Below are 26,686 nucleotides of genomic sequence, written 5' to 3' on the forward strand. Positions count from 1 at the left end.
TCGTTTAAATCCCGCGAGGCTGACTGCTTAGGGTTGGTGGATTTTTTTGTGTGTTTTTTAGAAGTTTTGTCTACATTTAGATTTGCTAGTAATTCGTTCTTTTTTTTTTTAATGCAGTATATATTGAAATAATATAAGCTCTAACTTGAGATACCTGAATGAAAGTGCGACATTATTCAACCGATGTTCCGGTGCAGCGGGGGTTTACTATCTTGCCTGTGATAAACCGTGATAAACTAGGTGCCGTTGAGCCGTTAAGACATAAACGGTACGCGGCCTCAACAGCCCCATTTTATTACAGTCGAGTTTATCAACACTGCAGCTAATTAACATTTTAGCAGTTCAGTCGGTCCGTTTGACATTTACATATTCACTGTTAATGTCCCGTTGCACCATCGACTGCTAGCTAAAACTGAATCAAAGTAGGACTGGGGAAGTGACGCCTGGTGAGGGGAAAAAAAAGTTTGATGCTTAAATCAGTCGCTACCGTTACACTATTCTAGCATGCCGTCAGGATTAGGTGCAGCGGGGCGCTGTCGAAACAGCGAGATGATGAAGGCTTATGTGCCATGGAAGGGCAGAGTTTAATGTAAGTACCGTTACTGCATAAGGGCTGTTTTGCATGCTGCTAAGTATTTTGTTTATGAAGGCGAATGCTAAATGGGAAGCTATTAATGTGTCATTACTAGACAGCGAGCTTTGATCTAACCCCTGTTTTGTTTTTTGTTTGTTTTTTTGTTTTGTTTTTTCTTTCAACCCACGTCCTTCTCACAAACGCGAGTTGTAAAAATCCCAGAAAGCCCCCAGACTACCATTCATACCAGGGATGTCACATTTATCTGAAAAGTCCCTCCTACGTAAACAGTGACTCTTGTAAGTTAGGTTGGAATGTGGCGACGTGCTAAAACGTGACTTTATTAAGGAGAAGCATCGGTTTTGGGCAGTCGTTGCAAAAGCGTGTCAGCATTTGCAGTGACATTTATGTGCACTTTTTAGAAACCTCTTCTGTTGTGTACATGGTAGATTAGATTACTGTACTGATTAAGAATGTGGGCTCTAAAATGTCAGCACACAGAGGGAAGATGCTTGTTTTCTTGTGATTTCATGCTTTCCTTTTCTGCACTTTGTTCTTACTGTTTCCAGAAAATCCAGAATCCAGATAATGAGCTGGATTCCTCAAACATTAATGACTATTCCATTAATCAACCAAATGTTACAGCCATAAACCTTGAAAACTTATATTGGTGAGTCCTGTCAAGTAATTTGAGATCCACAGAGAAGAAGGAGAGACTACAGGCCTGCACTGCCGTGATCTTGCCCAGTGTTGTAGTAGAAATTAAAGGATGCAGCCGTAATTAATTTGATCCTTTACACATATGAAAAAAGGCTTTGCACATTGGTGAAAAAACACCCACATTTCCTTTTGGTTTATTGAATTGTTTCAGTTCACTGAAGTCCAAAGTCAGCTGATATAGGCTTCAGACCCCCTGCAACTGTGATATGGTTCAGAAAAGGGGTGGATGGTTGACATGAATGTGTACATACATGTACAAAGAATAGTTCTGAATAGAGAACACCACAATACAGTTTTGCTAAAACTTAGCGCAAGCAGTCAGGGCTCTTTCACTTTTGTTTTTAAATAATACTCATAATAATAATAGTAATAATAATAATGTCATTGTCATCATACACACACACACCTGTTGTTGTCTTCTTTCTGTCTATTTGTCTCCATGATGATCTCCTCCTTTTCCTCCCGTCAGCACCACTTGCCAATATCACTATCTGTTGCACTTGTTCACTAGATAGAGCTCTTCTTGGGAAAAGCACAGATTTGAGATGTGTCTACTTGTACAAAGGGAGTTCTTTTTTTTGCTTGTCACAATAATAATAATAATAATAATAATAATGACATAATAATAATGATGCAGGTATAAAATATTCACTGGATACTTGCTTCTTCATTTGTGAGGTTCGGCAGGCCTTCCACTGGTGAAAGCAGCCTGGCTTCTTCATTTAGATCCAACCACAGTTTCAGATTATAAATCCACTGCAATTGTGAGGTGCTGCTACAGCTATCCTCTTGTTAGCTTGCTGAATTGGTTGAGCAAAAAATGAAAACTTCCATTAGCTTCCTCCAAAGGGTGCACGGGCTCGGCCTTAAGAGATCGGATGAGGATGAGCCACTATTTTACCACATCAAAAGGGGCCAGTTGAGGTGGTTTTGCAGACATGTCCCACTAGGAGGAGGCCCCAGGGCAGACCCAGGACACACTGGAGAGACTGGAGAGATTACTCTAGGCTGGCTTGGGAATGCCTAGGTGTGCCCCTGGCAGTTAGAGGAGATGGAAGTGGTGGAGGCCCCTGGGTACTTGCACAGAATGCCCATTGGATAATCAGGCCGAGCATACAGATAGTCAGCTGTTATATTAGTGCATTCCTTTAATTGCACCTGTGTGCTTCCTCTTAGTTATCTGTGAAACTGCCAATTTCTACTTAGAGTATATCTCATTTCTCTGTTCCACGTTTATTTTCACAGTTTACTTATTTGGATAGCCATTTAAGCTGTTTTTCATTTAGAAATCCTTACATGCTCTGGCTCCAGTCTATGATTCAGTGTGGAGATTTTGTCCTTATCTGTATTTTGTCAGGAAATTGGGCGTGCATTTCGCAATGTTTCCTAAGGTAATGAAAATACCCCATTGAATTGAAGACAGTGTGATTCCTATGAAGTAGCATTTCATTGTTTCACATTATTATATGGAAAACTAAATCACACAACCCTTGTTATAAACACTTTCTGTGCCCCACACCCTCAAGGGCCTTTCTGCATTTGCCTCTAGAAACAATCTTCCGTCTGCTGTTTCCACGTGTAAACATTACACATAGATTTCACAGAGAAAATATTCAATAGAAAGAAAACAAGAAGTGTGAATGCAGTGAAAGGAAAGTGAACGTCCTTCCCCTTCAGACCGTCGGTCCTCCCATGTGTGTTGGAATTTCCCGCATGGACTGAGAAGGATCTTGCTCCGTAAATTACGGCGCCTTGTATGTCAAAGGAAACCCCTTATTTGGGCAGGGAAGTGGGTGTGGCCAGCGCGCTGGTGGTGTTGGAGGGCTGGGTTGGTGGCTGGGTTAAGGGAGGGGGGAATCACAAGACGAACAGAGACGCGCAGAGCAAATAGGCCGCATTGCCAGTGTGTATGTTTTTAGTGCAATCATCGTGCAATAATGTGCAACAGACAGCGGCATCACTGCGCTCACGTTTCTCCAGATTAGCACCCCGTTTCCTATCGGGAAGGACTCTTGTTTACGCAGCGAGGTTGACCCGTGCACCCCCTCCTCGCTCCCCTGTCTCTCCACAAATTTTCCCTCTTTGTAAGGGGAGGTGAAGGGAAGAAAAGTAGCAGTGAGTGAGTGAGGTCAGCAACATAGCATGAGTCAACCTCGGGGATATATGCAGTCATCATCGCAGGAGTGCATTGTGCGGGCCTGCTGCCGCTGCTGGCCGCACAGAGCTGCGAGTGTGCGATCCTGCGGGCTGAGCTGCCGTTAGTAGCAGCTTTCATGACAAACACAGTAAGTATCGGGGAACACGGGGCCGGAGCCACGCTGTCGATGACTGTGGCGTTGTTGATACGGTCGACACTGCGCGTTATTGTGGCCACGGCTTGCTGACAAAGTTTTGTTTACCTCGCCCGTGGCGGACTGGGCGGTCGACAGATCGGAGCTCCATGCGGGGCTTACCGCTCGCCCTGTGCGACGTGTTTAACGTGCCAGTGAACGCGGATCGCAACGAAAATACATAGAAAGAAACGTGACGTATTAATTTTTTTTGACAAGTTGAATCGATTAGCGTTGTCTGTTAGCCGTGCCACCACACTTTCTTTCCTCTCTCGTCACGGGGAGCTGCATTGTTGCTTCGGTTTGTTGCAATGGGACATGGCATTAGTGAGTAGACAATCCGTTTTCTGCAACAAAGGGCTTCTCGTAAAATAGGCTGGAAACAGAAAGTGATGTGGAGGGAGTGGGTCCAGGGCAACACGTTGAGTGTTCTTGCGTTTTCTTTATTTGTGCAGGCCGCGTATTGTGTGTGTGTGTGTGTGTGTGTGTGTGTGTGTGAGCGCTAGTGCTGATTTTGAATTAGGAAATGGCGATGGATTAGGGCGGCTAATGGTGCTTGACATTTATTTTAAGCCATTTAACGTGTTAGTTTGTATATTGGGCTAAACCCCAGGCTTGTGTAAGGCTGCACTTGTGATGCGTCATGATGATCTCTCACCTCAGATGGTGCGGTTAATGCTCGGCATGGTCAACCTTAACCGTTTTTATTTAATTATTTCTTTATTTACTTGATTATTTTAATCATCCTGCAAGAAACGTGCAGCTTTTCGTAGTGGATGTGTCAGAGTTTGACAACGTGTCTGCATGCATGTGTAGCAGCACATTGTGTTGCTACTGATGCAGAAACAGCTTCTTAGCCCACATAGTGTGGCGATTCACTTTACTCTGTCAGTGGTGTCTCGCAGAGAGTGCAGGATCTGAACAGCTGCAGCTTTCTATTTTAAGCAGTGTGTGTGTGTGTCTTACCAGGTCACCAGAGTAAAGGGTGACAATTGTCAGTCACTTCCTATGTTGTCAGAAAGGACCTTTGGCAAGGCCATCCTGTAAAGATTCTCATGTTCATTTATGTAATCATCTTACCAAATTGTTGGTGTGCAACACGAGCCGTGCAGTGATTACAAAGCTGTAATGCTTTTCTCTTGAAGTTGTTTAGTGTTGCACAAGGTTTGTTTTGTTTTACACAGACAGAGGATTGATTTGAAATTTTAACAGGAGCAGCCAGGATGTTTTTGGCAAACTGGACTGTGCCAGAATCTGTTTTGAAACTCGGACATCAGATAATATTTTAATAATGGGTTACCAGCAATTGTCAAGATCTTTCCATAAGCTAAAAAAAGCCTTCAAGGCCATTTTGACTTTTTCCTTGCTCCCCCCTTTGCATAGATAGTTTCATACTGACTCATCTTTGCTCACTTTCAGTTGCCCTTCTTTTTCGAGTCTCCGGCCGTGGTTCAAAGGGCATGGGTTCCCTTCTTTTCCCTTTGATGAGTCACTGAGTTGTAAGAGAAAAAGGAAAAAAAAAAAGTGGTTTCTATCACTTTCAGTCCGCCGTCTGTTACGCGGGAAAGGGAGCTTCCTTTTAGTCAAAGGTCACGTGTGCTGTTTGATAATGGTGATAAAGCAGTGGCACAATGTACAATTATGCTTCTTTTTTTTTTTCTCCCACAGTGCTTGTTTTTGTTTCATTGCTGATTTAAATGCAGCACAGTAATATCCTGTGTAACATTTCCAGGAACTATTGATTTGGCTGTCTCTCTCAACTACCTTATTTTGGTTCCAGTTTTCTACACACGTCTGGTTGTATACATGCTAGCCTGCATGTAGGACATCATCCCTTTGTCACATGAGCTTTGTGAATAGGCCCCTCGCATGCTCTGTTCTCACACCCATGCTTTTCGGTCGAGGTCTATTGCTGAAAAAGCAAACAACAGGTTTTTAAACGATTGAGTCAGGGATGTTAATGAGACCCTCCAGTGGGGAGAGTCCCTTTAGACTGATAGCTCAGTGCTTGACATCTGTCTCATTTTCTCTACAGGGTGTTGTCCATGAATGAGAAAAACACACAAACCTGTGATTAGGTCACAAAGAACTTCAGAGGGGATAGAAGATAACCTTGTTCAACCTGGCTCCTGCTTATTCTGACGTCAGTGTGATTTTTACTGGTTTATTTTATTGTACATTCCCTATAAAAGGGTATACGTGTATATTCCCATCTTTGATTGCTGGATTGATACATTCAAGTGGAGTATTATCACGTTAGCTGACTGAAAATTTTTACCTGCCTCGGAATATTCATGCCCGTCATGAGCGTACCGGCGCAGCAGAAACCTAATGCCAAAAGAACAGGCAAACGAATCACATTTTTCAACGATCAAAGTGTAGCAATGAAGGAGACTTCTCAGCACCCAGATGGGTCCTACTATGTGGCGAGTGGTAATGTTTCAGAGCCTGGACAGAGTGAGGCTGCAAGTACTGTGACATCCAATCCAGAGGGCCCTCATATGTACCTCAGCTCTGTCATCTTCAGCCCAGATAAGGGCGACCACAGCAGGGGTCATTATCAGCAGACTGTACCCATGAAGTGGGCTCACCAGGAGCCCAATCAGCAGCAGTCGAGAGCTGCACCTTGGACCACCATGCCTCACTGGGGGCAGAACTTTCCAAGTTATATTGGAGGAGTAACTGACTCAAGGACCCAGAATGTATTTGTGAAGTCAATGCAAGAGACCGCTGGCTTGCAGCCACATCAACAACCCCCTAACAGAGCTGCAGACAAACCTGCAGTGGAAGTGTTCAGGGATGTAGGCAAGTCTCGGGGGATGGAGTGGGAGCAACAGCAGCAGCAGCCGCAAGTTTTTCAGGACACCTTAAAATCCGGGGTGATCAACACCCAGCAGCAGAGCACATCCCACCCAGGAGGAAGCTCAGTCCTGCAGTCCTTCCAGTTGGCCTTTGGTCAGCCCAAGCAGCACCTGCCTGCCTACTACCAGACGTTCCAAGGTAACAAGACAACTCTACCTAACCCTCCAAACTACTCGGCACAGAATGCAAAATCCCAACATCATTTACAACAGCTGCAGAAGCAAGAACAAATACAACGGCAACATCTAATCCAGCAACAAATGCAGCAGCAACAAATCCTTCAGCACCAACAACATGTGCAGCAACAGCTACAGCAGCAGCAACAAATACAGCATGAGCAGCAGCAACAAAAGATGCAACAGCAGCAGCAACAGCTCCAAATGCAGCAAATGCAGCATCAGCAGTTGCAACAACAAAACCCCCATGTGCTTGACTATTACCCTGGTGTGCAAAATGCAAACCCTCACGCTCACCCCCAGCCCGTTGTGGTACACTCCTACGAGTCCTCTGGTCCAGCGCCGCCAAAGATCCAGGAACCAATCATCCAGGACATCACACCAGAACCACAGCAGCCATCAGACCCGCTGCAGCCCCCTCTGCAGTCTGAGCACCTGACTCAGTCGCAGCCTCAGATGCAGCCTCAATCCCAAACGCAGCTTCGCAGATCTCGACGGCTCTCCAAGGAAGGCGGCGCGCCTTCGGACAATCCCTTCCTGCCTGTCCCCTTGGAGCAGTCAGCACCAGTGCTTCAGGGACCGCAGAACGGGTCACGAGACATCCAGGCAGCCCCGACAGGTGTCATCCAAAGCACACGCAGGAAACGCAGGGTTTCCCAGGAGGTCAACCTGGAGATGCTTGCTCAGAAGGCCTCAGAAAGGGAGTCTCCACCATCACATCTTAAGGTAAATGCATAATTTCATTTGGAAACTGGCAATGCAGCTATTTTTCCCCCCTTGCCTTTGCTTTTATGTGCCTTTCTGTTTTCCATGTTGTTTTGCCCACTCATCTGCTTCTCAGCTGTTTTCTATCAAGCATAAGGACAGCAGAAACAAGTATTGATGTAAAAGGACAGAATGTTCTGAATCAGAGTGATTGCACTGCTGTTTAAATCTAAACTTGTCGCTACAAGCTGGAAGCCTTAATTGCAAATATTTCGGTGAGAGCTGGAAGTCTAGGTTTCTAGCGTTATCCCAGGGCATAATTGCATTGGGATTTTTACTCCCAGAGCAAGAGTGGGAACTGGGACAAATGCCCCTGCCAGGAAAACTGTGCCAAAAGTTGTGTTGTTGGTGATTAACGTGTTGCTGGAAGAGATGCTGAATGTAATCAGAGCCCAGTGAAGTGTACGCCGCAAAAGTAAACTGCTCAGCTCTGCCCTGTGGGGAAAATCTGCAGCTAAGACAAAACTTTACATAGCAAATATTAAATTGGGGTAAAATGTGCTCTAGGAAAGCCTCAATGTATGACTTTACACCTCTCACAGGATTTGTTAAATGTACAAACCTGATATTATACCCTGACTGTACCATGCAAAGTCATACAATTATCTGTGTTTATGTGCTGAATGTCTTTATTGTGCAACAAATGCTGTTGCTAAACAGTGCTGAGTCAGTACGTCTATAGTTAAGCATGGCTTTGGCCTGAATTTCCCTCACAGTTAGCTGCTTGTACAGGCAGTGTGTTTAGTTACATGCTTGCACGCCCTCCCCTTCAAAGCAGAGAAACTCCAGCCTGCCCTCCCCCCTTTATCTATACAGGGAGGGGTGCAGGGTTGTCCTGCCTGCAGTGCTCAGCAGAATATCTCTCCACCACTCTGGTGGAAGGGCTGGAGTTTTCCACCAGCAATAATGAGAGCTGCTCCAGCTTAGCCACAGTGCTGCATGCCTTTCTAACCATGAAGATGCAGTGTGCAGAGACGGCATGCATCTGCCTTCAGCTGTCCTATAATGTGGTCGTTTAAATGGCTTTGAAGTTGTTCCTCAGTTGATCGTGGCACAGAGGCTGCTCGGGCCCACTCATTATGGTTTGTCGAAGGAAAAAAAACTGTGAAGAATGCCTTTGGGGGTTGTTCCGTCGAAGTGCATGTTAAATATGTCACTAAAGTGCTGCACCTAGCAGTAAAATACGATAGTGAAAGGGCTGAGAGTGAGACATTATTATATTTCAAATTCTGACATTTGAAATTTTTCTTTCCACAGCTGTTCACTTTCTCTTGTGCTTTTTTTTTTTTTTTTTTTTTTTTTTTTTTCAATGTGATTGGTGCCTGCATCTGTTTGAGTATTGATTTAATTGTTGTTTAGTGGGATTCCAGTTCATTGTACTGATTAGAGTTCGGCAGCCTGTTCAGCTGAATTAACACCCATCCTGTTAATCAGATCTATTTACTGGGGTGTGCTAAGCTGGAAAACAAAGCTACTCTTCCTTGGAGTTGGTAGGCAGTGGCATTGTTTACAGATGTTGTTTATAGGCAATTGATTTAATTACTTGTCCTTTTTGCTTGTTGCTTCTGGTGAGTCTTTAGTCTTTAGTCTACAGTGTTGTTGTTTGAGGAGTCAGATTAGCTTTTTTTTTTTTTTTTTTTTTAAAAATACTATTGAGTAGGCAGTAGAACTCATTTAGTATGGGTATAATTTTTTGATATGTCATATGCTTTAAAAGAAAACCATTTATAAAGAGCATTGCAATAACGGATTTTCATCTCTATTAGGAGCCACACAGGCCATGGAGTCCCACAGAACAAGAGATTATGAACCCTAAGCGACCTCGAGACGACAACCTTGTTCCACTTGTTATCCCCGTGTCTGTTCCAGTCCGGAGGCAGGAACCCTCGTCTCCCGAGAGTGACGAAGCAAGTCTGGCAACCAACTGGCCTCACAGGTCTTCAAACTCCCAGGATCTCGGGCGTGCAGACCACAAGCCCTCGGTCATCGTCACCCGAAGACGCTCACTGAGGAACTCCTTGTCAGACAGTGCAGAGCAGGTGGATACACATGAAATTCTTGCTGGTTTTGCTTTTTCTACACTTAAAACACACTTTCATATGCAGAACTCATTCACCAAAATCTCAGAGGGAAGTTGCATGGGACTCTCCATGCAGTTAGGGAGAATAGACTGGAGTTCCAGCTTTTATATACATTTGGTTTGTTTGTTTTTTTTCTGTTTAATTCCAACTATAAATCCTTGAATTTATTCCACATTGTCCCACCCATGAACACATTCTCCCTTCCCCCAGCCATGCTTCATGCGTTCCCTGCCCCCATATTCATCCTGTACCCTTTTCTCCCTTTCTCTCATTTATTTGGGTGGAGGGGGTATAGCTGGTGAACTCTTTGCCCTGTCCCAGATCAGGCAGATTAGCAGGGTTTAGCACTGCCATACTGTACATTATGTACCTAAGATTTGAGGGTTGGGGTCCCTGTTCTCTCTCTTTTTTTTTTCTTTTTTTTTTTTTGAGGCGTTTACAGTCACTAAACCAACTTTGTGTATAAATTTTTTTTTTGCATGTTTTTAATTTGAGACACAAAAACTTCTGCTACAACCTCACCTCTTAAAATAAAATTTTCCTTCCTTCCCAGAACGACGGCGCAGAGGGTGAAAAAGACGACGATGGCAAAAAGTCCAAACGCCGTCCACGCCCTGAGCCTCTCTTCATCCCGCCACCTAAACCTTTATTCATCGCCCCGCCCGTCTACTCCAGCATTACACCCTACCAAAGCCACCTACGTTCCCCCGTACGCCTCGCCGACAATGCTATTACCATGCCCCCCTACACACCACCGCCGATCCTCAGCCCTGTTCGTGAGGGCACCGGCCTGTACTTCTCCACTTTCCTGTCATCTGCTTTGGCCAGTGGCCCAGGCCTGCCCCCTCCCGCTACACCCAAGTCAGCCACACGCAGCCTATTGCGATCTAGTAAGTAAAAAGGAAGTTTATAAAACTCGATTGAATGAATTTCCAGTTTAGATGTCCTTTGGATCAAAGTTTTGTGCACTTGTAATAAGCACCTTGCTGTAGTTCCCCATTAAAAAAAACTGAATGTAAGACCAGGTACAATTTTATTTTTTTATTTTTTTAATATATTAGAATTTTGACGGACTGCATGTTAGTGTACTCCTGTGCTGTGTCTTTGTTGTTGCTGGAGTGAGTGCGTTATGTGTGTGTTTTGCTGCCCCCTTAGACAGCTGCGACATCACACCACCAGTTTTGTCTGCTATGAGCGAGGCCACTCCGGTCAGCAATGAGCCGTGAGTATTTCTCCTGTACGATCAGTTTAGAGGTTAAGTGCTATTTTGAAAGGAATTATATTGCTACAATGAATTATTCAAAGCATAACAGTGAATTGAATTATGAAATGTCTAGAATGAGAACATAGACTTCTTGAAATTCTAATCCCGTCTTTTAATGCAGCCTCCCCCTTCACCACAGTTACCACTAAATTCTTTTGCTCTGTCATCCACAGCTAACATTATTACCAGAAGTTGTCTCTTTGAATCAACTATGTGGCCCAATGTCGCACTAGAACATCGCGTTTTTTAAGGTGTACATGAAACCTGGTTTCAGTGTGATATGCAAATGTTATTTAAAGTTTTGCCAGAGTTGGAAAGTGATTAGAATGGGCACATGTAGCCGTTACTGATAGTAAAGCGGGGCTACCTGTTTTGCTTTAAGGATGCTCACTGGTTGCACTTACTGTGTTATAAATACAAAGAAACAATATTATACAATCTCATTTAATCAAAAACTTAAAAAAAAGGACTGCTGTTGGAAAAGAAATGCCTAGACTGAGTAATAGATTGTGAGGGTTGTATATGGTAAGATCCTAGATGGAAGGACCCTGATCCAGGGTGAGAATGGCATACACTACAGCTGCTAGTGAAAACTACTCTATAGAACGTAGAATTACAACCTTAAATGCATTCCTAGATAAAGTCAGCAGTTACTCCATGAATAAACAAAGCCACTGATAGCTGGGTGTGTATGAAAATCCATTTTTTGTAGTTGCATCAACGACGAGTTGCAGTTTATGGGGGTGCATTGTGCAAGCTGTTGCTTCACTGATGCCAGCTGCTCAGATGTTAGGCAGGGACGAGCTAGGGAGGCTTCCTATAAATCATGTTTTCAGCTGGATCTGGTGTGCTTTCAAACGCAGAACAGCCTTTGCAGGTCAAGTTTTAGCAGCCCACTTTCTCTGGGGGAGGCTGCCAGTATACACACACACACTCAGCTGGGTACACTGCAGTTTCTCTGGAAATGCAAGGGAGGGAGGGGATATCCTAGCTCTGTCTGTTGACAGCATAATTTTCACAACTTTCACACTGAGATATCTGGTTTGCATTGATATGTAAGCTTTTAAAGAACTGTATCTGATTCACATTTATTTTTGCATGGTTTTGTTCTTTTTCTTGCTAAATCCAGACCATCAGTTCAGCTGGGTTAACAGTACAAGAGCTGCAATGTTCAGAGCCGGAGCGCCTCAGCAATTTTTCTGTGACCTTTTAAAGAATATAACAGACGAGCAAAGAAAATAAAAACGTTCTCAGAAACAACACGAGCTTTACTGTAAAGCGCAACTTGATACTGATACTCATAAAGCAAATGCTGTCTTCGCTAAAATATTTAAGAGTGAATAAATGCCTCGTGAATGCAGAAAGAGTCGATGAATTTTAAATAGATCAAACACCACCTGCCTTGTTTTTAAAACTGATGTCCTGTTCCCAGACGCATAAATATTGGCTCACGGTACCAGGCGGAAGTACCAGAGCTGAGGCAGCGATCTGCTGTCGAGCAGGATCATCATCGTGCAGAACTGGTCTGGGTTCCCCTGTGCGATCTGGAAGGAAAACCTGACCTTGAGGAGAAAGGTGAGTCACTACCTGAGAGTTTTTGAGAATATGAAGTGAAACCGAAAGCTTATATAATGGCACGCAGATGGTGGTGCAGTGAAAGGTTTGATAAATGAAAGTGGCCTTAAAGGAAAAAAACGGCTCTTCATAAGAATTTCAATTCATAGTATATAAATGTTGCAATATTGCGGAATTGATTTAACAGCTGGAGTATGTAATTTTGTTGAGTCATGGATAATAAAAACATACCAGAACACTGAAACCAACCATATTTTGTCTCCATGTATTGCATATCTTAATAATACATTTTCTTATTGTCATCACTGTATGCAAAATCATTTTTTTCTCTCTTGCTTTTGCAGTGGAAGACCTCATGCACTTGGCCTGCTCCAGCGTTTTATGTGGAGGAGGCACCAACCAGGAGTTAGCCCACCATTGTCTGTACGAGTGCAAAGGGGATATAATGGTGAGTTCAACAGAACAATCCATACTGACTGCAACAGGGATCACCATGAATAATAAAAACATAACTGGGAGCTGTACTTCACCGTGGTCGGACTCGAGCCAGGTTTTCTTCTAGCCCACTCACACTTTACACCAACCTGTTTACCTCTTAAGACTGTTTTCACTTACAGATCACAGATAAAGTCCACACAGATTATATTGTGTTACAGTATAGTAACATTCGGTAGAAGTTGTTAAATGGTAATATTTCATATTTGAGACAAAGGCATCATGCATAGTTCTTATATGCTCATTTATTGTTGCAGTGCTCCATGTAACAGAATGAATGAATTATATTTGTCGCAGCACAAAAGCAGACAAGAATGCACTAATAAATTACTAAAATTTAAATAGCTAGAATATTTGGCAATTTTACTTGAGATTTTATTTTAAATCTCATGTGAACAATTCTGCCTGCGTGTTCAGTGTAGGAGAAAAAAGGCAGAGGAATGAAGAAAAAAATCAGTATTTGTACTGATGTGTCCTTGTCAAAATAATTAAATCCTGCCTGCAGAAAACATGTCAAGCTGTATCTTCGGTACCCTGAAAATAGACCAGCACCATTTCAAAAATGCACTGCAGAAATCTTGAGCCACCCAATATTTCATTATACCTTTCTAGGAAAATGGGAAATGGGTGCAGTGATTTATTGCAACATTATTTATCTCAGTCAAGATAGGATTGCATGGTCTTTTTTTCTTTCTTTTTTTTTAAACTACATATGCATTTATGGAACTGAGAGTGTGTTTGGGATCATTTTAATGCTGAAAAATGAAGCAGTTATCATCAGATCGTGTTGTATGGTAAAACTGATTTGGATTTCAAGATTGGATTTAGCACTTTATAGGACTTACTGCCACTGATTTTCAGTCCAGTTCTCGTGTAATTTGGAATGCCTCAGACTTTTCTTCCCGTTTCCCTTCCTGAAGAATGGCAGATATTAATCTTCTGTAGGCTGTTGGCCTGTCACATCTTCTTGTTGTGCTCAACATGTCCAGTTTCCTCGAAAATTTTAAAGACACACTGCACATCATGCTGAGATATACCAAGTTGTTGGATAGTAAATCATTGGGAATCACTGTGTTGGTAGAAAAATACTCTACTTTTCATAGATAAAATGAGTGCTGCTTTGAGATTTATGCAGTACACTACTGTATATTATAGAATATACTGACTGCCTGCTTATACATGTTCGGTTTAGTGATGAGTGCCCTTACATGTGCTGAGCATGTTTTTAATGTAGTCATTCAGTGCCTTTAGCACTTGGTGAGTAGTGAAAGGAAGTGAGTGATCAGTAGAATTTCACTTTACTCTGTTCTGAAACCCCGGTGGCCTGAGATGACGGAGATAGTAAAACCGTTTGGCCGTTTAGTCAGAAGCAGACTGATCCTCCTGTATCGAGGCACAAAGAGGTACATGTGCTGCTGGGGGCTGTAGAGCTGAAACACTTATTTAATCAGTTGATAAACATAAAATGGTTAAGGGAGATTTTAAAAGAAATGTGCCACATTTTTGATAGCTCTCATGCTCTTAGTCGGAGCTATCTGCCTTTTTTCTTTGTCATATGTGGTAGTGAACATATCTTTAGTGGTTGATGAAATTGTTGGCTGCATTCCCAGGTGATTAGTGTTATGTTTTGAGTGTGCTTTAGTGCATTGTTTCACACGTTGAGCTCAGAGAAAAAGACAGCACGGCCAGTAAAATGTACCGTGGCTGTCAGTCACGTTGTCAGGTTCACACATTCTTCTTGGCGTTACTCGCAAGAGAAAAGCGCCTTAAATGCAACATGTGACATAAATGTTTATGACCTTGCCATCACTCAGCGTGGCGTTCCTGAGAAATCTGCCTGGACAGACGAGTGTTCCACTACACTGCAGCTATGATGCATCCTGTGTCTCATACTTACTGAAGACCACTAGTTGCATCTGAGCACATGAACAGATCGATCTAGTGAAGATTTCAGTGCTGATACTGCAACATGTAAGCTACCGACTGAAACGCAACTTTCACAGCTGCGTTCAACAGCAGAATAATAAAACATTTACATAAAACACACCAAACCTCAGTGTGTGTGAGAAATAATAGACTCTGCGCTTGTTGTAATGAGGTCAAAGAGTGGTTGCTGTTAAATGTTGAGGAGGCAGCATCTCTAGTGGCTCTTACCCACCATATCAACCCCATTAAATTCCCAGCAACTGAACATCCAGTGACTTTTTCATATATATTGACTTTAAAAACAATGCAAAATGTCAGTCACTGTTTCCTGAAACACACAAGTGTTCTTCTGTCACACTTGATAGGGGCTTAGTGTAAAGACAAATTAAAGAGGATGTAACTGATGATGGTATGGTAATTATGTATGATACTCATCAGCAGAGGAAGACTCTTTGCATTGCGCATTACGTTGCACTTCATTACAGTGACTTTAATGCAGATCTTAAATCAATACTTCCATTACTGAAGCAGAAGTTGTCTTGCAGCGTAGTAGTAGAGCTGTCAGTGTGCTTTATGATGCTGCTGGTTAAGATTTCAGGCCCTAGCGACCAGCAGTGGTCCAACGTTGTCAAGGAAACCACGAGGGGAGGGGGAGGGGGCTGTCATAGCGCCCACTCTCTGCAGCGGGCCGGCTCGAGCTGCCGCCTTCCAGCATTCATGCACAGTCAGTTTCTCCTTTAAGAGCACAAAGTTAATTGTTATTTTGACAATGGCAGAGAGCGGTACAATTATGATATAAAGCCCTCAGATACCTGGCATTTTCAGGGAAAGTGAGAGCAGTGGTTATCTCAGTCCCTAGTTACCTGTGAGAAACTGATTCACGCTTTGGCTCAGTGTTTTACGGATCTATAAAAGCACAATTGGAGCGCCTAATAGAGCAGGAGTTGGCTTTGTGTAGCAGGAGGGACTGGCTGTATAAAGGCTCGTAACAATCACTGCTGTGCAGCTGCTGTGCCGTGTTTATTCGCTTTCAAACAGTAATGGTATGTTATTTGTTTTTCAGGCTGCTCTGTCCATGCTGATGCTGAGGAATCCAATTTTCCCAAAGTCTCATCATTTGTCCAACTACCATTACTCAGGTAAATTAAGATTTTTTTTTTTTCTTTCAAATAACGTTAGATTTTAAAAAAGGGTATTTGAGATTTTTTGTAAAGTAGGAAAAAAACACTGGATTCACTATCAAAAAGTTGATTTTCAAGCCTTTTTCTGTGCTAAACATATCCAAGTTGTTTGGTTTCGGTCTGCAGTGATATTAAGTTCATAACGTGGGGTTTTTAGACTGAGTGCACAAAGCAAGTTGCTATACGGTAAGATTATCAGATCAGATTAGATTAAAATCAAATTAAATTGCACCGTATTTATGCACCATCCTTGTTTTTGTGACCTTGTCAAGTAAAAGTCATATCCATTATTGCTATTTCTGTTATACTCCAACCAGCTGGTACTTCAAGAAACTCAAAAAAATTCTTATAAATCATTGAGAATTCTGATTTCACCCAAGATGAACCCCATGTGTGCATATTTTGGCTTTTCATTTCATTCTTTAGACCATTTTTTTTTTAGCCCCAGTTTTTGTGCTTTCATCATTAAAACAGTGATTGACTTTGAGCCCTCTGCCTTGCCTCAAAGCAGCAGCAGCTGCAGTAGTGAGAGTGTGGCCGTGGTGGGTTAGTTGGTGACTGTGGAGGATTGTCAGAGTCAATGTGATGAGGGAAGTAGGAGAATTGGGTGGGGGGGTTGGAGAGGCTTGCAGCATGTGGTTAATCCCAAGCAGGAGACAGGGGAGCCTTTGTTTATCCAGTAGTGTGTGTGTGTGTGTGTGTGTGTGTGTGTGTGTGTGTGTGTTGAGAGTGGGGGTGGAAGTGAACTTGACGAGGCACCACACACACACTTTATATGGAAACAGATAGTTTTGGAGTGTTTTAAACTAACAACTGCATTTTTTTTTTCTTTCTACCTCTCCTCCTCCTCCTCTGTCTTTCTACAGGATCAGACAGTTGGACAGCAGCTGAGAGACGCCAGTTTAACAAAGGCATCGCTGCATACAAGAAAGACTTCTTCACGGTGCAGAAACAGGTATGTGTCCTTTCAAACACAAGGAGAGGGAAGTCCAGACTACAGTGATGGAAGAACAAGGCCATCTAGTAGCTGTCAATCACTTTCTACTATGATCACTGTAGACATATTTTTCTTCCTTTGAGTTGCTTCATAGAAGTATTTCCTTTTGGTTTGATGTTTTTTTTGGTGTCTCATAGTCAACAGGTTTTTCTCAAAAGTGCAAAATGATACAATTTTGTTGTCTGAACCATTTCAGAGATCAAGGAGGTTTTCTTTCAAAAATAAAATTTCAGTGTCGCTGAGGTTCCTGAGGATTTTGCACATGACGTTTACTTGTCTGCCATATTGGACCTATGATAACTATAGTAACAGTGTAGGGTCAGTGAATAAGGCCCTAGTTACACAGGCCTAGAGGCTGGTTCATAACCATCTGGCAACCAGGGATCATGAGGGGACAAAAATGTATATTCTCCAACTGTGCCTTTGGTCACGAGCAGATTGCTGTGGTCAGCCTACATGCAGACTCGCCAGCTACTTTCTGAATGGTAGTGAAACTGTGAAAAGTGCAGCATGAACTGGAAACTTAGGCCATGTGCTTTCAAAGCAAAGCAAATTTTATCATTTTCCAGTTTACTGCACACTTTTCCAAGTTTTATTACCGCTCTGAAAGCAGTTGGAGTTTGTTTGCAGAGAAGTTTGTCTCTACAACTTCAGGCAGCTGCAAATATCTGCCAGTGACCAAAAGAATCCTAAAGATGTTTTTGGTGTAAAACCCTATTTGTGATCAGCTTCACCCAACAACTGCCAGCAATCCCTTGCCAACCATTTGGGAATACCAATTTTCCCCCAGAAGATGTTGCATCACATCCAATATGGTGGATGTGATACAACCCCTGTAAGGTTACTTTAACTATCATTGGCTTGCGTCAAGACGGAAACACACTCACTTTAAGAGAGAGTGATGTGGCATCATTTGTCATTCGGGTTATTGCTTTACTAAAATAGCCTCTCTCTAGCCAGTGAACCCGAGAAAGCTAATACTGGGCACTAGCATGGTCCATGCCTTTACTATAGACTGAGGCTGGAGAGCTCCTTACCTGCCACTCTGCACCAAGCACATCAGCTAGCTCAGCGTTCCCCAACCTTTTCTGCGCCACGGACCGGTTTATGCCTGACAATATTTTCACGGACCGGCCTTTAAGGTGTCGCGGATAAATACAACAAAATAAAACTAGTACTGGTACCGAAAAAAAGAAGATTTATTCATAACACACGTGAAAAGACCCAGGAAAACAGGGTTAACGATAAAAAACGATAACAAAATAACGCTGAAAACTGATTTAAAAACCCTGAAAACCATACATTTCACACCTGAGCCTCAACTCTCACGGTCCGGTACCAAACGACTCACGGACCGGTGCCGGTCCGAGGCCCGGGAGTTGGGGACTGCTGAGCTAGCTGATTAAGCTAACTGAATTAAGTACAAAATGATCATCAAAAAGTGTAGTTGGACAAGTGGTAGCGACAGTGTTAGCTGGGTTATTTTAGCTTCATTAGTCAAATCAAATTTAAACTTCTGAATTAGATTTAGTGCTGACATTTTCTTTTTTTTATTGCCATTATCATTGTCTATCATTGTGATGGGCGTTTGTCATTATTGACACCATAGTTCACTGACTACTAAAGAAAAAAAAAAGAGAGGTGGAGGAAATGGCAGATGAATCAATATCGAAATGAATCATTCCAGCTGAATTTGCAACAAGATTTTTCAAGGCAATCAGATATAATTAAGCTGAAGTTGAAATGCCATGATGCATAAAAAGACCCACACACACATGTGTTTGTTTTTTTTTTTTTTTTTTTAAAGCTCTGAACTCATTTGGGTGCGATTGCTTGTTTTAGCAGCTCTGAAATGCTCATCCATGTAGAGCGACTGTATGAAAAAGAGAAATGTTTAAAATTCACTAATAAAGAGCGCGGTTGCGGTTCACAGGTATCCACAAAGACGGTGACCCAGTGTGTGGAGTTTTACTACACCTATAAGAAGCGTGTGAAGACTGGCCGCAATGGTACGCTAACCTACGGTGAGACAGAGCCTTTGGAAAGCAAGACCACAGAAGAGGAGATGGACCGCAAGGTCAGTCTTAAACCATGTTTCACATTAGCGTTGCAGAAAATAGCGGATAAAAGGATGTCTGTTTAATACATGCAAATATCCTCACTGATCGCTGTTGAACTGAACTATGTAAAAGTCTGTATCTGTCTGCAACTGTGGTTCATGGTGTCTACAGTAACCTTACACACTGATAATAGAAGGTAGAGCATGTTAAAAAAAAAGTACAACTGCAGGCTGTTTGGGTTTTATGGTAACTGAATAGTGCTGCATGCATATATATATCTCTATATCAGCATGTTTGCTATAATTGTATTTAAGTAGCCACAGTGCGAATGAAGTCATGTACAAAATAGCTCTCAAAATTAATTGTATACTAGTAGATGTAAGTTTCCCTCAGACATGTGTGCCTTACAGTCAATGTTCTTCTTGGACCAGCAGGGCTCTCACAGACTGGAGCCACAGCGGGAGGAGGACAGCAGGAAATGGGAAGGGTCAGCTGACAGGAAACCGGATGTCTGCCCTACCAGGACGTCTCATGCGCTGCCGTCCACAGAGAATGTACGTGTGCAATTAGAAGAGCTGCATGAATTAATGATGGCGTGAATAAATTAAATGAAAACATGTATAGCTGAGCAGCGAGCGCAGAAGTCTCTCCTTTCAGTGTTTTCTCCTCTTTGTCCTCAAAGATGAGATAAAATGAGTAAAACAGTATTTTTTAATATAATACAACCCCAGAATACGAAGGTTGGTGCTCTAGTTTGGTGGCACTGAATTTCTATCATTACTGTGGTTATTATACTCATTATACTTATCGCATATAGTGTTTTATTTAGTAGTATAATATCCGTGCTTTTTTTTCAAAAATAATTTTTCACAGTAGAAATAATGTAATTTATTTTAATCATCTTTAGTTTTTTGCTTTTGTGCACACACAAACTATTCTAAAAGATATTGTAAAGCGAGTATATCGACTGATTTAGATTGAACATATAAGTTTGATATAAATAAATTTAAAGCAAAGAGAAACTGCAGGAGAGTTTGGGAAGATAAGATTAGATTTTATGGAAAATGTTTTGCGGCAAACTGATTCCTGCTTTAGAAATGTGTCAGTTGAAGATTTGTCCTTTTGAACCTTGCCTGAGTTGGCTGTTGGTTTTGCTGCCCCCCGCTGGGGTTTTGGAGAAGAAAACTCAAGTCCTCCCCTCAGCTCTCTGCTCTGCATTGTGCAACTCCATAGTCTTTGTTGGGAAACGGTGACTCAGCAAGAAACTTTTCTCCTTTCTTTCTTTTTCATTTTTAAATGTTAAAGATGAATTCAGGCTGTGCGTATGTTGCAGTTTGATTGTGTCCTCATTTATGCGTCCACATGCATACCGTTGTGAAGCTATTCTATATAAAAGCTGCTCGTAAAGTGGCTTCAGCTGCACTAAGCAGCTATGTTAAAGGTGTTTTGGAGCTTTCATGTTAATGCACTTCTTTCTTTTATTGGGTGTGCAGCCTGGGACCGTTCTGATTATGAAAGGCCAGGACGACACGGGGAGGGAGCAGTCGCTGTCCCGGGTTATTCACCCCCCTCACCCGCCACCTCCCAGCTCCAAACAGCGCTACGAAAGCAACGCCCGCAAGACGACTCCTTCGACAGGCAACAAAGGCCCAGCTGGTCAGGAGGGGGAATTTCCCTGCAAGAAATGTGGCAGGTTAGTGATCAGAAATGTGGCATCAGTCACCGCTGTTGTGTCGGAGAGGGGTGAGTCTGTTTGCTTATGTAAAGATGACAGCAGCACTCATTCGAGTTGCGTAAGTAGCCTTAGACAGGACAAGATGGGAAAAATAAAAATTTTGTCAGAAATATTTGTACTTCTTTTGCCCACTTGGAATATGAATGGTAAATAGAGGGAAGTGTCTCATGGTGTCTCTCTGAAAGAATCAAACCGTCCTGTCATGCTTTGGTAAAATAACAACTCGTCCTCTGGCAACACCGGCCATGTTATTGCCAACTGTGTCCTAGCAACCGAAACACAGAGTAGATACGGCACATCACACCTCCTGTCAGTGCAGCTCTACCCAATGACTTGAAGAGCACTACACTTGCTCTTCACACCAGCTCAGTGTCCTCATTATAGACTGTCCTCCACCACAGATATCCAGCTAGGTGATTCACAGCTTTGAAATGTTTTATCGCAGATCTGCTGTTGTGTCACATGACGTGAGACTTATTGTGGAGCTAAAATGATCGAATTTTAGTACTCTTTGGAGTTGTAATGTTTTCTGAAAATCATTGTTGTTTAGAAGCTTGTGTTCGTGTATGCTAGTGAACTTTGACCTCATTCTTTACAGAGAGACAGATTCTTTGCTGTCTGGAAGTACTGAGCTTAGAGTAAATGTGTGAGAACCCTTTATATGAGTTGTTGAATAATGTGCAGTATTTCAATAAAACTTGAATAAAAGAGGCTTTATGAGATAGTTCCCAGAGTGTATAATCTAATTTTCATTTTGTGCTCTTTAAAATAATAAAATAATTCCCCCCGGCTGAACCCTTTTACTTATAATGATGTCTTTTTGCTTAGTGGGCTTTGAACATTTTCTCTACACCATAATTCATAAAGTTATATATTCAAATTCTGCATATTCATTCTTAAGCGGTTTGTTTTACTGTGACCATGTCAGGCAAACAGCAGCTGAAATGGGTTCCACCTTTTTCCAAACAGCCTTGTTTTCTTTGCATGTCTTTCCCTTTGCATTGGTACCCGATAGTGTTTGTTTGTTTGTTTGTTTGTTTGTTTTAATATGTTTAAATTAAGTTGTCAATGACATGGCTGAGGAACTTCCAATGTGTCACTGACTGTTTCAAAAATAAACTCTAGAGAACCACAGTTTCATATCTAACAAGTCAGACCTAGTGATGAGGAAAGAGGTTTATCTGTCTCTGGCAACACATGATTAGTTGTTTTGATAATAGTGATGTTGGAGGCTGATGTCTTACACGTGCCCTGTGTGTGTTCAGCCACCTCCATTTGTCATGTTGCAAACAGACGCACATAGCCAGGACGTAGCTGGTGTCCAGTGTCCGTCCAGTACCAGGTTTTGGGTTTTTTTTTTATGCTTGAAAGCAGCTTTGTGTTCCTGACCTCCAGACTTACAAACTGAGCTTAACTGAGCCTGCTTAACAAACACAAACAGCACTGCTTTCCTCTTTATAGCACGAGTAGCAGATTGCATATTTATAGAGCCGTACATATTAAATGAGGCGATTATGCAGAGTTGCATTTTAGCTGCTTGTAAAGCATGAAGGCATTAATATAACCACTCTGAGCAATGAAAGCAAAATGCATCTTTGACCTGCTTTTCCCTAACCCTGCAGGATTTTCTACAAAGTGAAGAGCCGCAGCGCTCACATGAAGAGCCACGCCGAGCAAGAGAAGAAGGCTGCGGCTCTGCGGCAGAAGGAGGCTGAGGAGCGGGCGGCGGCTAAAGCAGCCGAGGCCGCTGCCATCCTGGCTGCGCGGCAGCAGAACGGGACGCGACAGGTGGGCGGCGACAGCACCAATGATGACTCTTCAGACGCACAGGACGAGGACGACGATGACTGGCAGTAAATGGGAAGACCGTACACACCGAATGCAACGGTAGCGAGGTTTGATTACTGAACAGGAGAAGGACAGTTGAAAAGAAATAAAGAAACCCTCCCCCCTGTGAAGTTTCTGTAAATTTTTGTGGAACAAGAAGACTTCTGTTACTTGGCACATTCAGGGACAGATGAGCTCCCGTGTCCTCATTTAACTGTGAACGCGTGGACTGAGTGAGAGTGTTTTATTCGTGTTGGAACAACGTGCTTTCCAAAACTCACCAACTCCCCTTTACTCTGCTTGAAAAGCTTTTCAAGTGTTACCTCTCTTGGTCACAGGGCTCGGTCAAATCAAAGCCATGCCGCTTCTTTCGGCGCTGTCCTTTTTCTCCACTCCCAGCCGCGGCCTTCCTCGCCAGTTTGAAACTCGCCCTGCATCATTTTGACAGGTGTGGAACTCGTCAGACCCCCTTTTGTTTAGTTTTTTTCTACTTCGCTTCTTACGATGAGCCACAGCACCCGCTTAAAAGCTGCATCTCGACCGTCCAGCATCGGGTGAAGTTTTGAAGACATTAAAATCGGACAGCTGGGGGAGCGTTGAAGCGAACGGAGGCTCGTGCTGTTAGGTTCTCCGCTCCGGGACGGACAGATGGATGGATGGCATGTGCAAACTGTTGCCTCTGTGTCGCCGCTCTCCTGGACACAAAGCTGCCAAAAGCTTTGTCAGACGCATGTGCGCCAAATGGGTTCTCTGTGTTCATTGGGCTTTTGTTCTGTGAAACCCCCTCCACCTACTCCACCTTCAGCCCCGTCACCTTTTATAGCTCCCAGTTAGTTCCTCACTGTCGATGCCTTGGATGTTATGCTTTTTATCTCAAAATGACAATCAATTTTACACTGTTGTTTTTTTTTATTGATATGTATACAGGTGACGTTACTTTTTTTTCCTTTTTTGCCTGTGTAGCTGTATACGGTTATTGTTGTTTTTTTTGTGAATATTCCTGTTTATGATGATGATTATTATTATTATTATTATTATTATTATTATTATTACTACTATTATATTCTGGTATTGGCTGCAGTTTAATTAAGCGCTTTTTCCCATCTTTGTCCAGAGCTTTTTTTTTTTTTTTTTTTTTTTTCTGTTTTTTCTTTTTATTTTTTTAATTTAAACAAAAAAACTCAATAATGCTACTTGCTGCCTGTTTATAACTGTGAGATTTCTTTTGGAAACATGAAATGAAGAAAAGGCAGAGATGTATGTGCAATAGAACAAGTTGACCCCCTGTTACCTGAGTGTTCAAGCCCACCCGGCCCCCTCCCACCTTCTCCTTCACGCTTACAACCAGCTGCTCCGGATGCCTCACTGGCACCGCTGTAACTGATGGGAAGCATTGACTCAGACTGTTGAAACTGCAGGTCTCTACAGATGCACACATTGAAGCAGAAAACGGCAATGACCAACTTGAGACAGTTCAATTAAATTAGTTTGGATAATAGTGGAAATTTTTGCTTGTACAATCTGGCTCAAGCAAACTAAAATTGTCGTTATCCTGTGTAAGTAAATTCTTTACTTCCATCAACAAATGGGTGAAGCAGCAGAAACTTTGCTCACTGCTAACTGAACCAATATTGTAGGCCTTTAGCACATACTTTCTACCTCAGTATGCTTTTTCCTCATACTTCCATCTAATTACCGACGGAATACAAAAGGAAATTTCTTCTTGTGGCTGGTTCAGACTAAAATGTCATATTTTGTAGGTTTTTAGAGGCAGTTCTTTGCTTCGTCTGTCTCACAGATTCTTAAATCTGGCTCTTTTATTATTATTTTTTCTTACACATGCCCTCTAGCTAAACCTGTCAGCCACAGCTCATTATTTACACTCCCCACAAACTGTTGATGATGGTAAATAATTTACTGGCAAAAGCTGAAACACAGGCATTAAGAGAGATGGAAGCTCGAACTTTACAGAGTTTTATCGCTGTCATACAAATTCCCCTCGAGTGTTTGCTCCTAAGTTTACTATAAACACTTCACACAGACTGTTTACTATAAAACATACAGATAGGGACAAAGGGAGGGCCCATTCTCTACTTCAGTACCTGATTTTTTTTCTCTTTGCAGGCAAATGTCGGTGCCGTTATTCAACTCGTGTTCTTGCACTTGGTTGCTGATATTCGGTGTTTCTAAATTGAAGCATGATGCGACAGAAGAGAAGAATAGTGTCTCTCTTTAGTCAGCATGGAAAAGTGTCTCAGTCTGCATATGGATTGTTGTGGCACCAACACGCTCCAATGAGAGCTTAGCTGTGGGGAGGGGGTCGTCGTCAGCAGCAGCAGCAGCAGCTAAAGGACAGCGTGACTCAGCTTACAAATGCATTTGATAATTAAATGGAAACATGTGCAAAAGAAATAAATAAAATAAAATGCACGTTAGTGGTATAGCTGTGATAAGGAAGCTATTTAAATGACTTGTATAACAGTGTGGCTGATCAAAGGCTGATATCGAAATCGTTTTAACCCTACGCCGTGCATCTGTGGTCGCCTATTTTCTGTTTACTTTATGCTGATACGAGGCGCCGAATCGGACCACGGAGACGGTGTGTATTGATCTGTCTATCGCTGCATATCTGTGTTAAGCCCTTCAGCCCAGAGCCAGCTTCTGTTGCCATGGCAACAAATGGGTTAAAGGGTTATTTTCCTTTAAAGGACAAACCACAGTGGGGGAGCTCGGGGGAGCGGGGAGAAAAGGCTCCAATTACTGGTTAGTCCACAAGTTAAACCTGGGTCTATGCACAAACTGTTCACGTGTGTGTGTGTGTGTGTGTGTGTGTGTGTGTGTGTGTGTGTGTGTGTGTGTGTGGGGCAGGGGGGCACCGTGTTAAAAGAACGTGTGTCTGTGTGTGTCTGACTGCTGATAGGTAAGATGTTTAACTGTACACCAGTTAGTGCGGAGAAAAGAAATTGCAGACTGTTCACATGTTTGATATGTTAATTTATATTTCTTTTTATTTGGGTTCATGCCGGGGGAGGGAGGGGGGATGTTGAACAGAAAAAAGGTGTTCCCGCTTCTTAAAAGCAGACTTGTGGGTGAAGTAGAGGCCACGAGCTTTCCTTGTTTCTTCTGGCCGGTTAAGGGAATTTTGAGGGGACAAAAGGTTTATTTAGCTAAAGATTAGAAATCTATATAAGAATGGAATTCTATGTTTGCATACTTTCTATGCTATTTTCATATGAGGTTCACACTAATGATGAAAACAGAAAGGAATCTCAAGTGCTTTTTACTACAGTGTAACTTATTTGTTTTGATTTTTACCACCTGTGTTTTTAGTAATGATTTATGAAGCACTGTATATTAAAGTTTTAAAATATTCTGCATGACTTTCTGAGTCACTTTTTTCACCCCTCACGATCTCTACACCAAACCAGACCTGATAAAGTTCTAACAGTGACAGTTGCTGTTGTTTGCATTACTTCACAGCCAGCACACAAGGGGGCAGCATTGCTGCAGCGGTTCATTCAGGCAGAGGAAAGGAGGAGGAAGCTGTTCTGTGCCCAGAGCCAGGCTGTTCTGTGATGGCTTAATCACATCTGATTGGCTTATGTCATATTTAACCATATAGCTGTACGCTATTTGGTATCATAAATTGGGACATGACAGCAAGTCAGTGCAGCAATTTATTCCAACCTATTTAAATATTCATGGAAATACAGTAAATCAGACAAAAACAGTTTGTTCATATTTGGTATGACCGTCTTTCTTCTTCGACACAGTTTAATCTCTTAAAGATCTCCATATAGAAGAGAAACCAAAAGTTTCTCATTTGGGTTCATCGCTCCTCGGTCCTGTTTCTGCTGGTTTCCAGTACAGTTATGGTCTAAATTAGACCATAACTGTACTGCCTACAGCCTTTCCTCTTTCTCTTCCTTAAATGTTTCTTGACCACCACCCTTCCACTGAGACAATTTCTGCTGAGGCTTCAACGAACAGTAGATCAATCAGCTGCATCTCTCAGGTCTTTGCTGGATTTATTCCCATTTCTTCAGGATCTAGCTTTCAGACACTATCCATCTGTTCTAGTCTTTTAGTCTAGTCCAGTTTCCTAATATCTATCTAGC

The 26,686-nt window shown here is 42.5% G+C and overlaps 1 protein-coding gene across 4 annotated transcripts; it reads left to right on the forward strand.

Moving 5' to 3' along the window:
• The first annotated feature begins 278 nt into the window (after positions 1–278).
• Positions 279–23,565, forward strand: mideasb (mitotic deacetylase associated SANT domain protein b). Of its 4 annotated transcripts, none has more exons than XM_085342438.1 (13): positions 279–589; positions 5,660–7,388; positions 9,194–9,466; positions 10,062–10,398; positions 10,664–10,730; positions 12,205–12,347; positions 12,692–12,795; positions 15,832–15,907; positions 16,816–16,904; positions 18,880–19,023; positions 19,438–19,560; positions 20,500–20,699; positions 22,364–23,565. In XM_085342438.1, the coding sequence occupies exons 2-13, from the start codon at positions 5,919–5,921 to the stop codon at positions 22,596–22,598; spliced, it is 3,261 nt and encodes a 1,086-aa protein (XP_085198564.1). In that variant the 5' UTR covers positions 279–589; positions 5,660–5,918; the 3' UTR covers positions 22,599–23,565. The 4 variants fall into 4 exon arrangements, with proteins under 4 accessions (XP_085198564.1, XP_085198563.1, XP_085198566.1 ...); XM_085342437.1 differs by lacking the exon at positions 279–589 and adding an exon at positions 3,173–3,579; XM_085342440.1 differs by lacking the exon at positions 279–589 and adding an exon at positions 3,173–3,579 and having other exon boundaries at positions 19,441–19,560.
• Positions 23,566–26,686: the final 3,121 nt, after the last annotated feature.

The sequence above is a fragment of the Diplotaxodon limnothrissa genome, linkage group LG19 (genome assembly GCF_057381915.1).
Source record: "Diplotaxodon limnothrissa isolate DT_005_m linkage group LG19, D_limnothrissa_male_GT1.1, whole genome shotgun sequence".
Lineage (NCBI taxonomy): Eukaryota > Metazoa > Chordata > Actinopteri > Cichliformes > Cichlidae > Diplotaxodon > Diplotaxodon limnothrissa.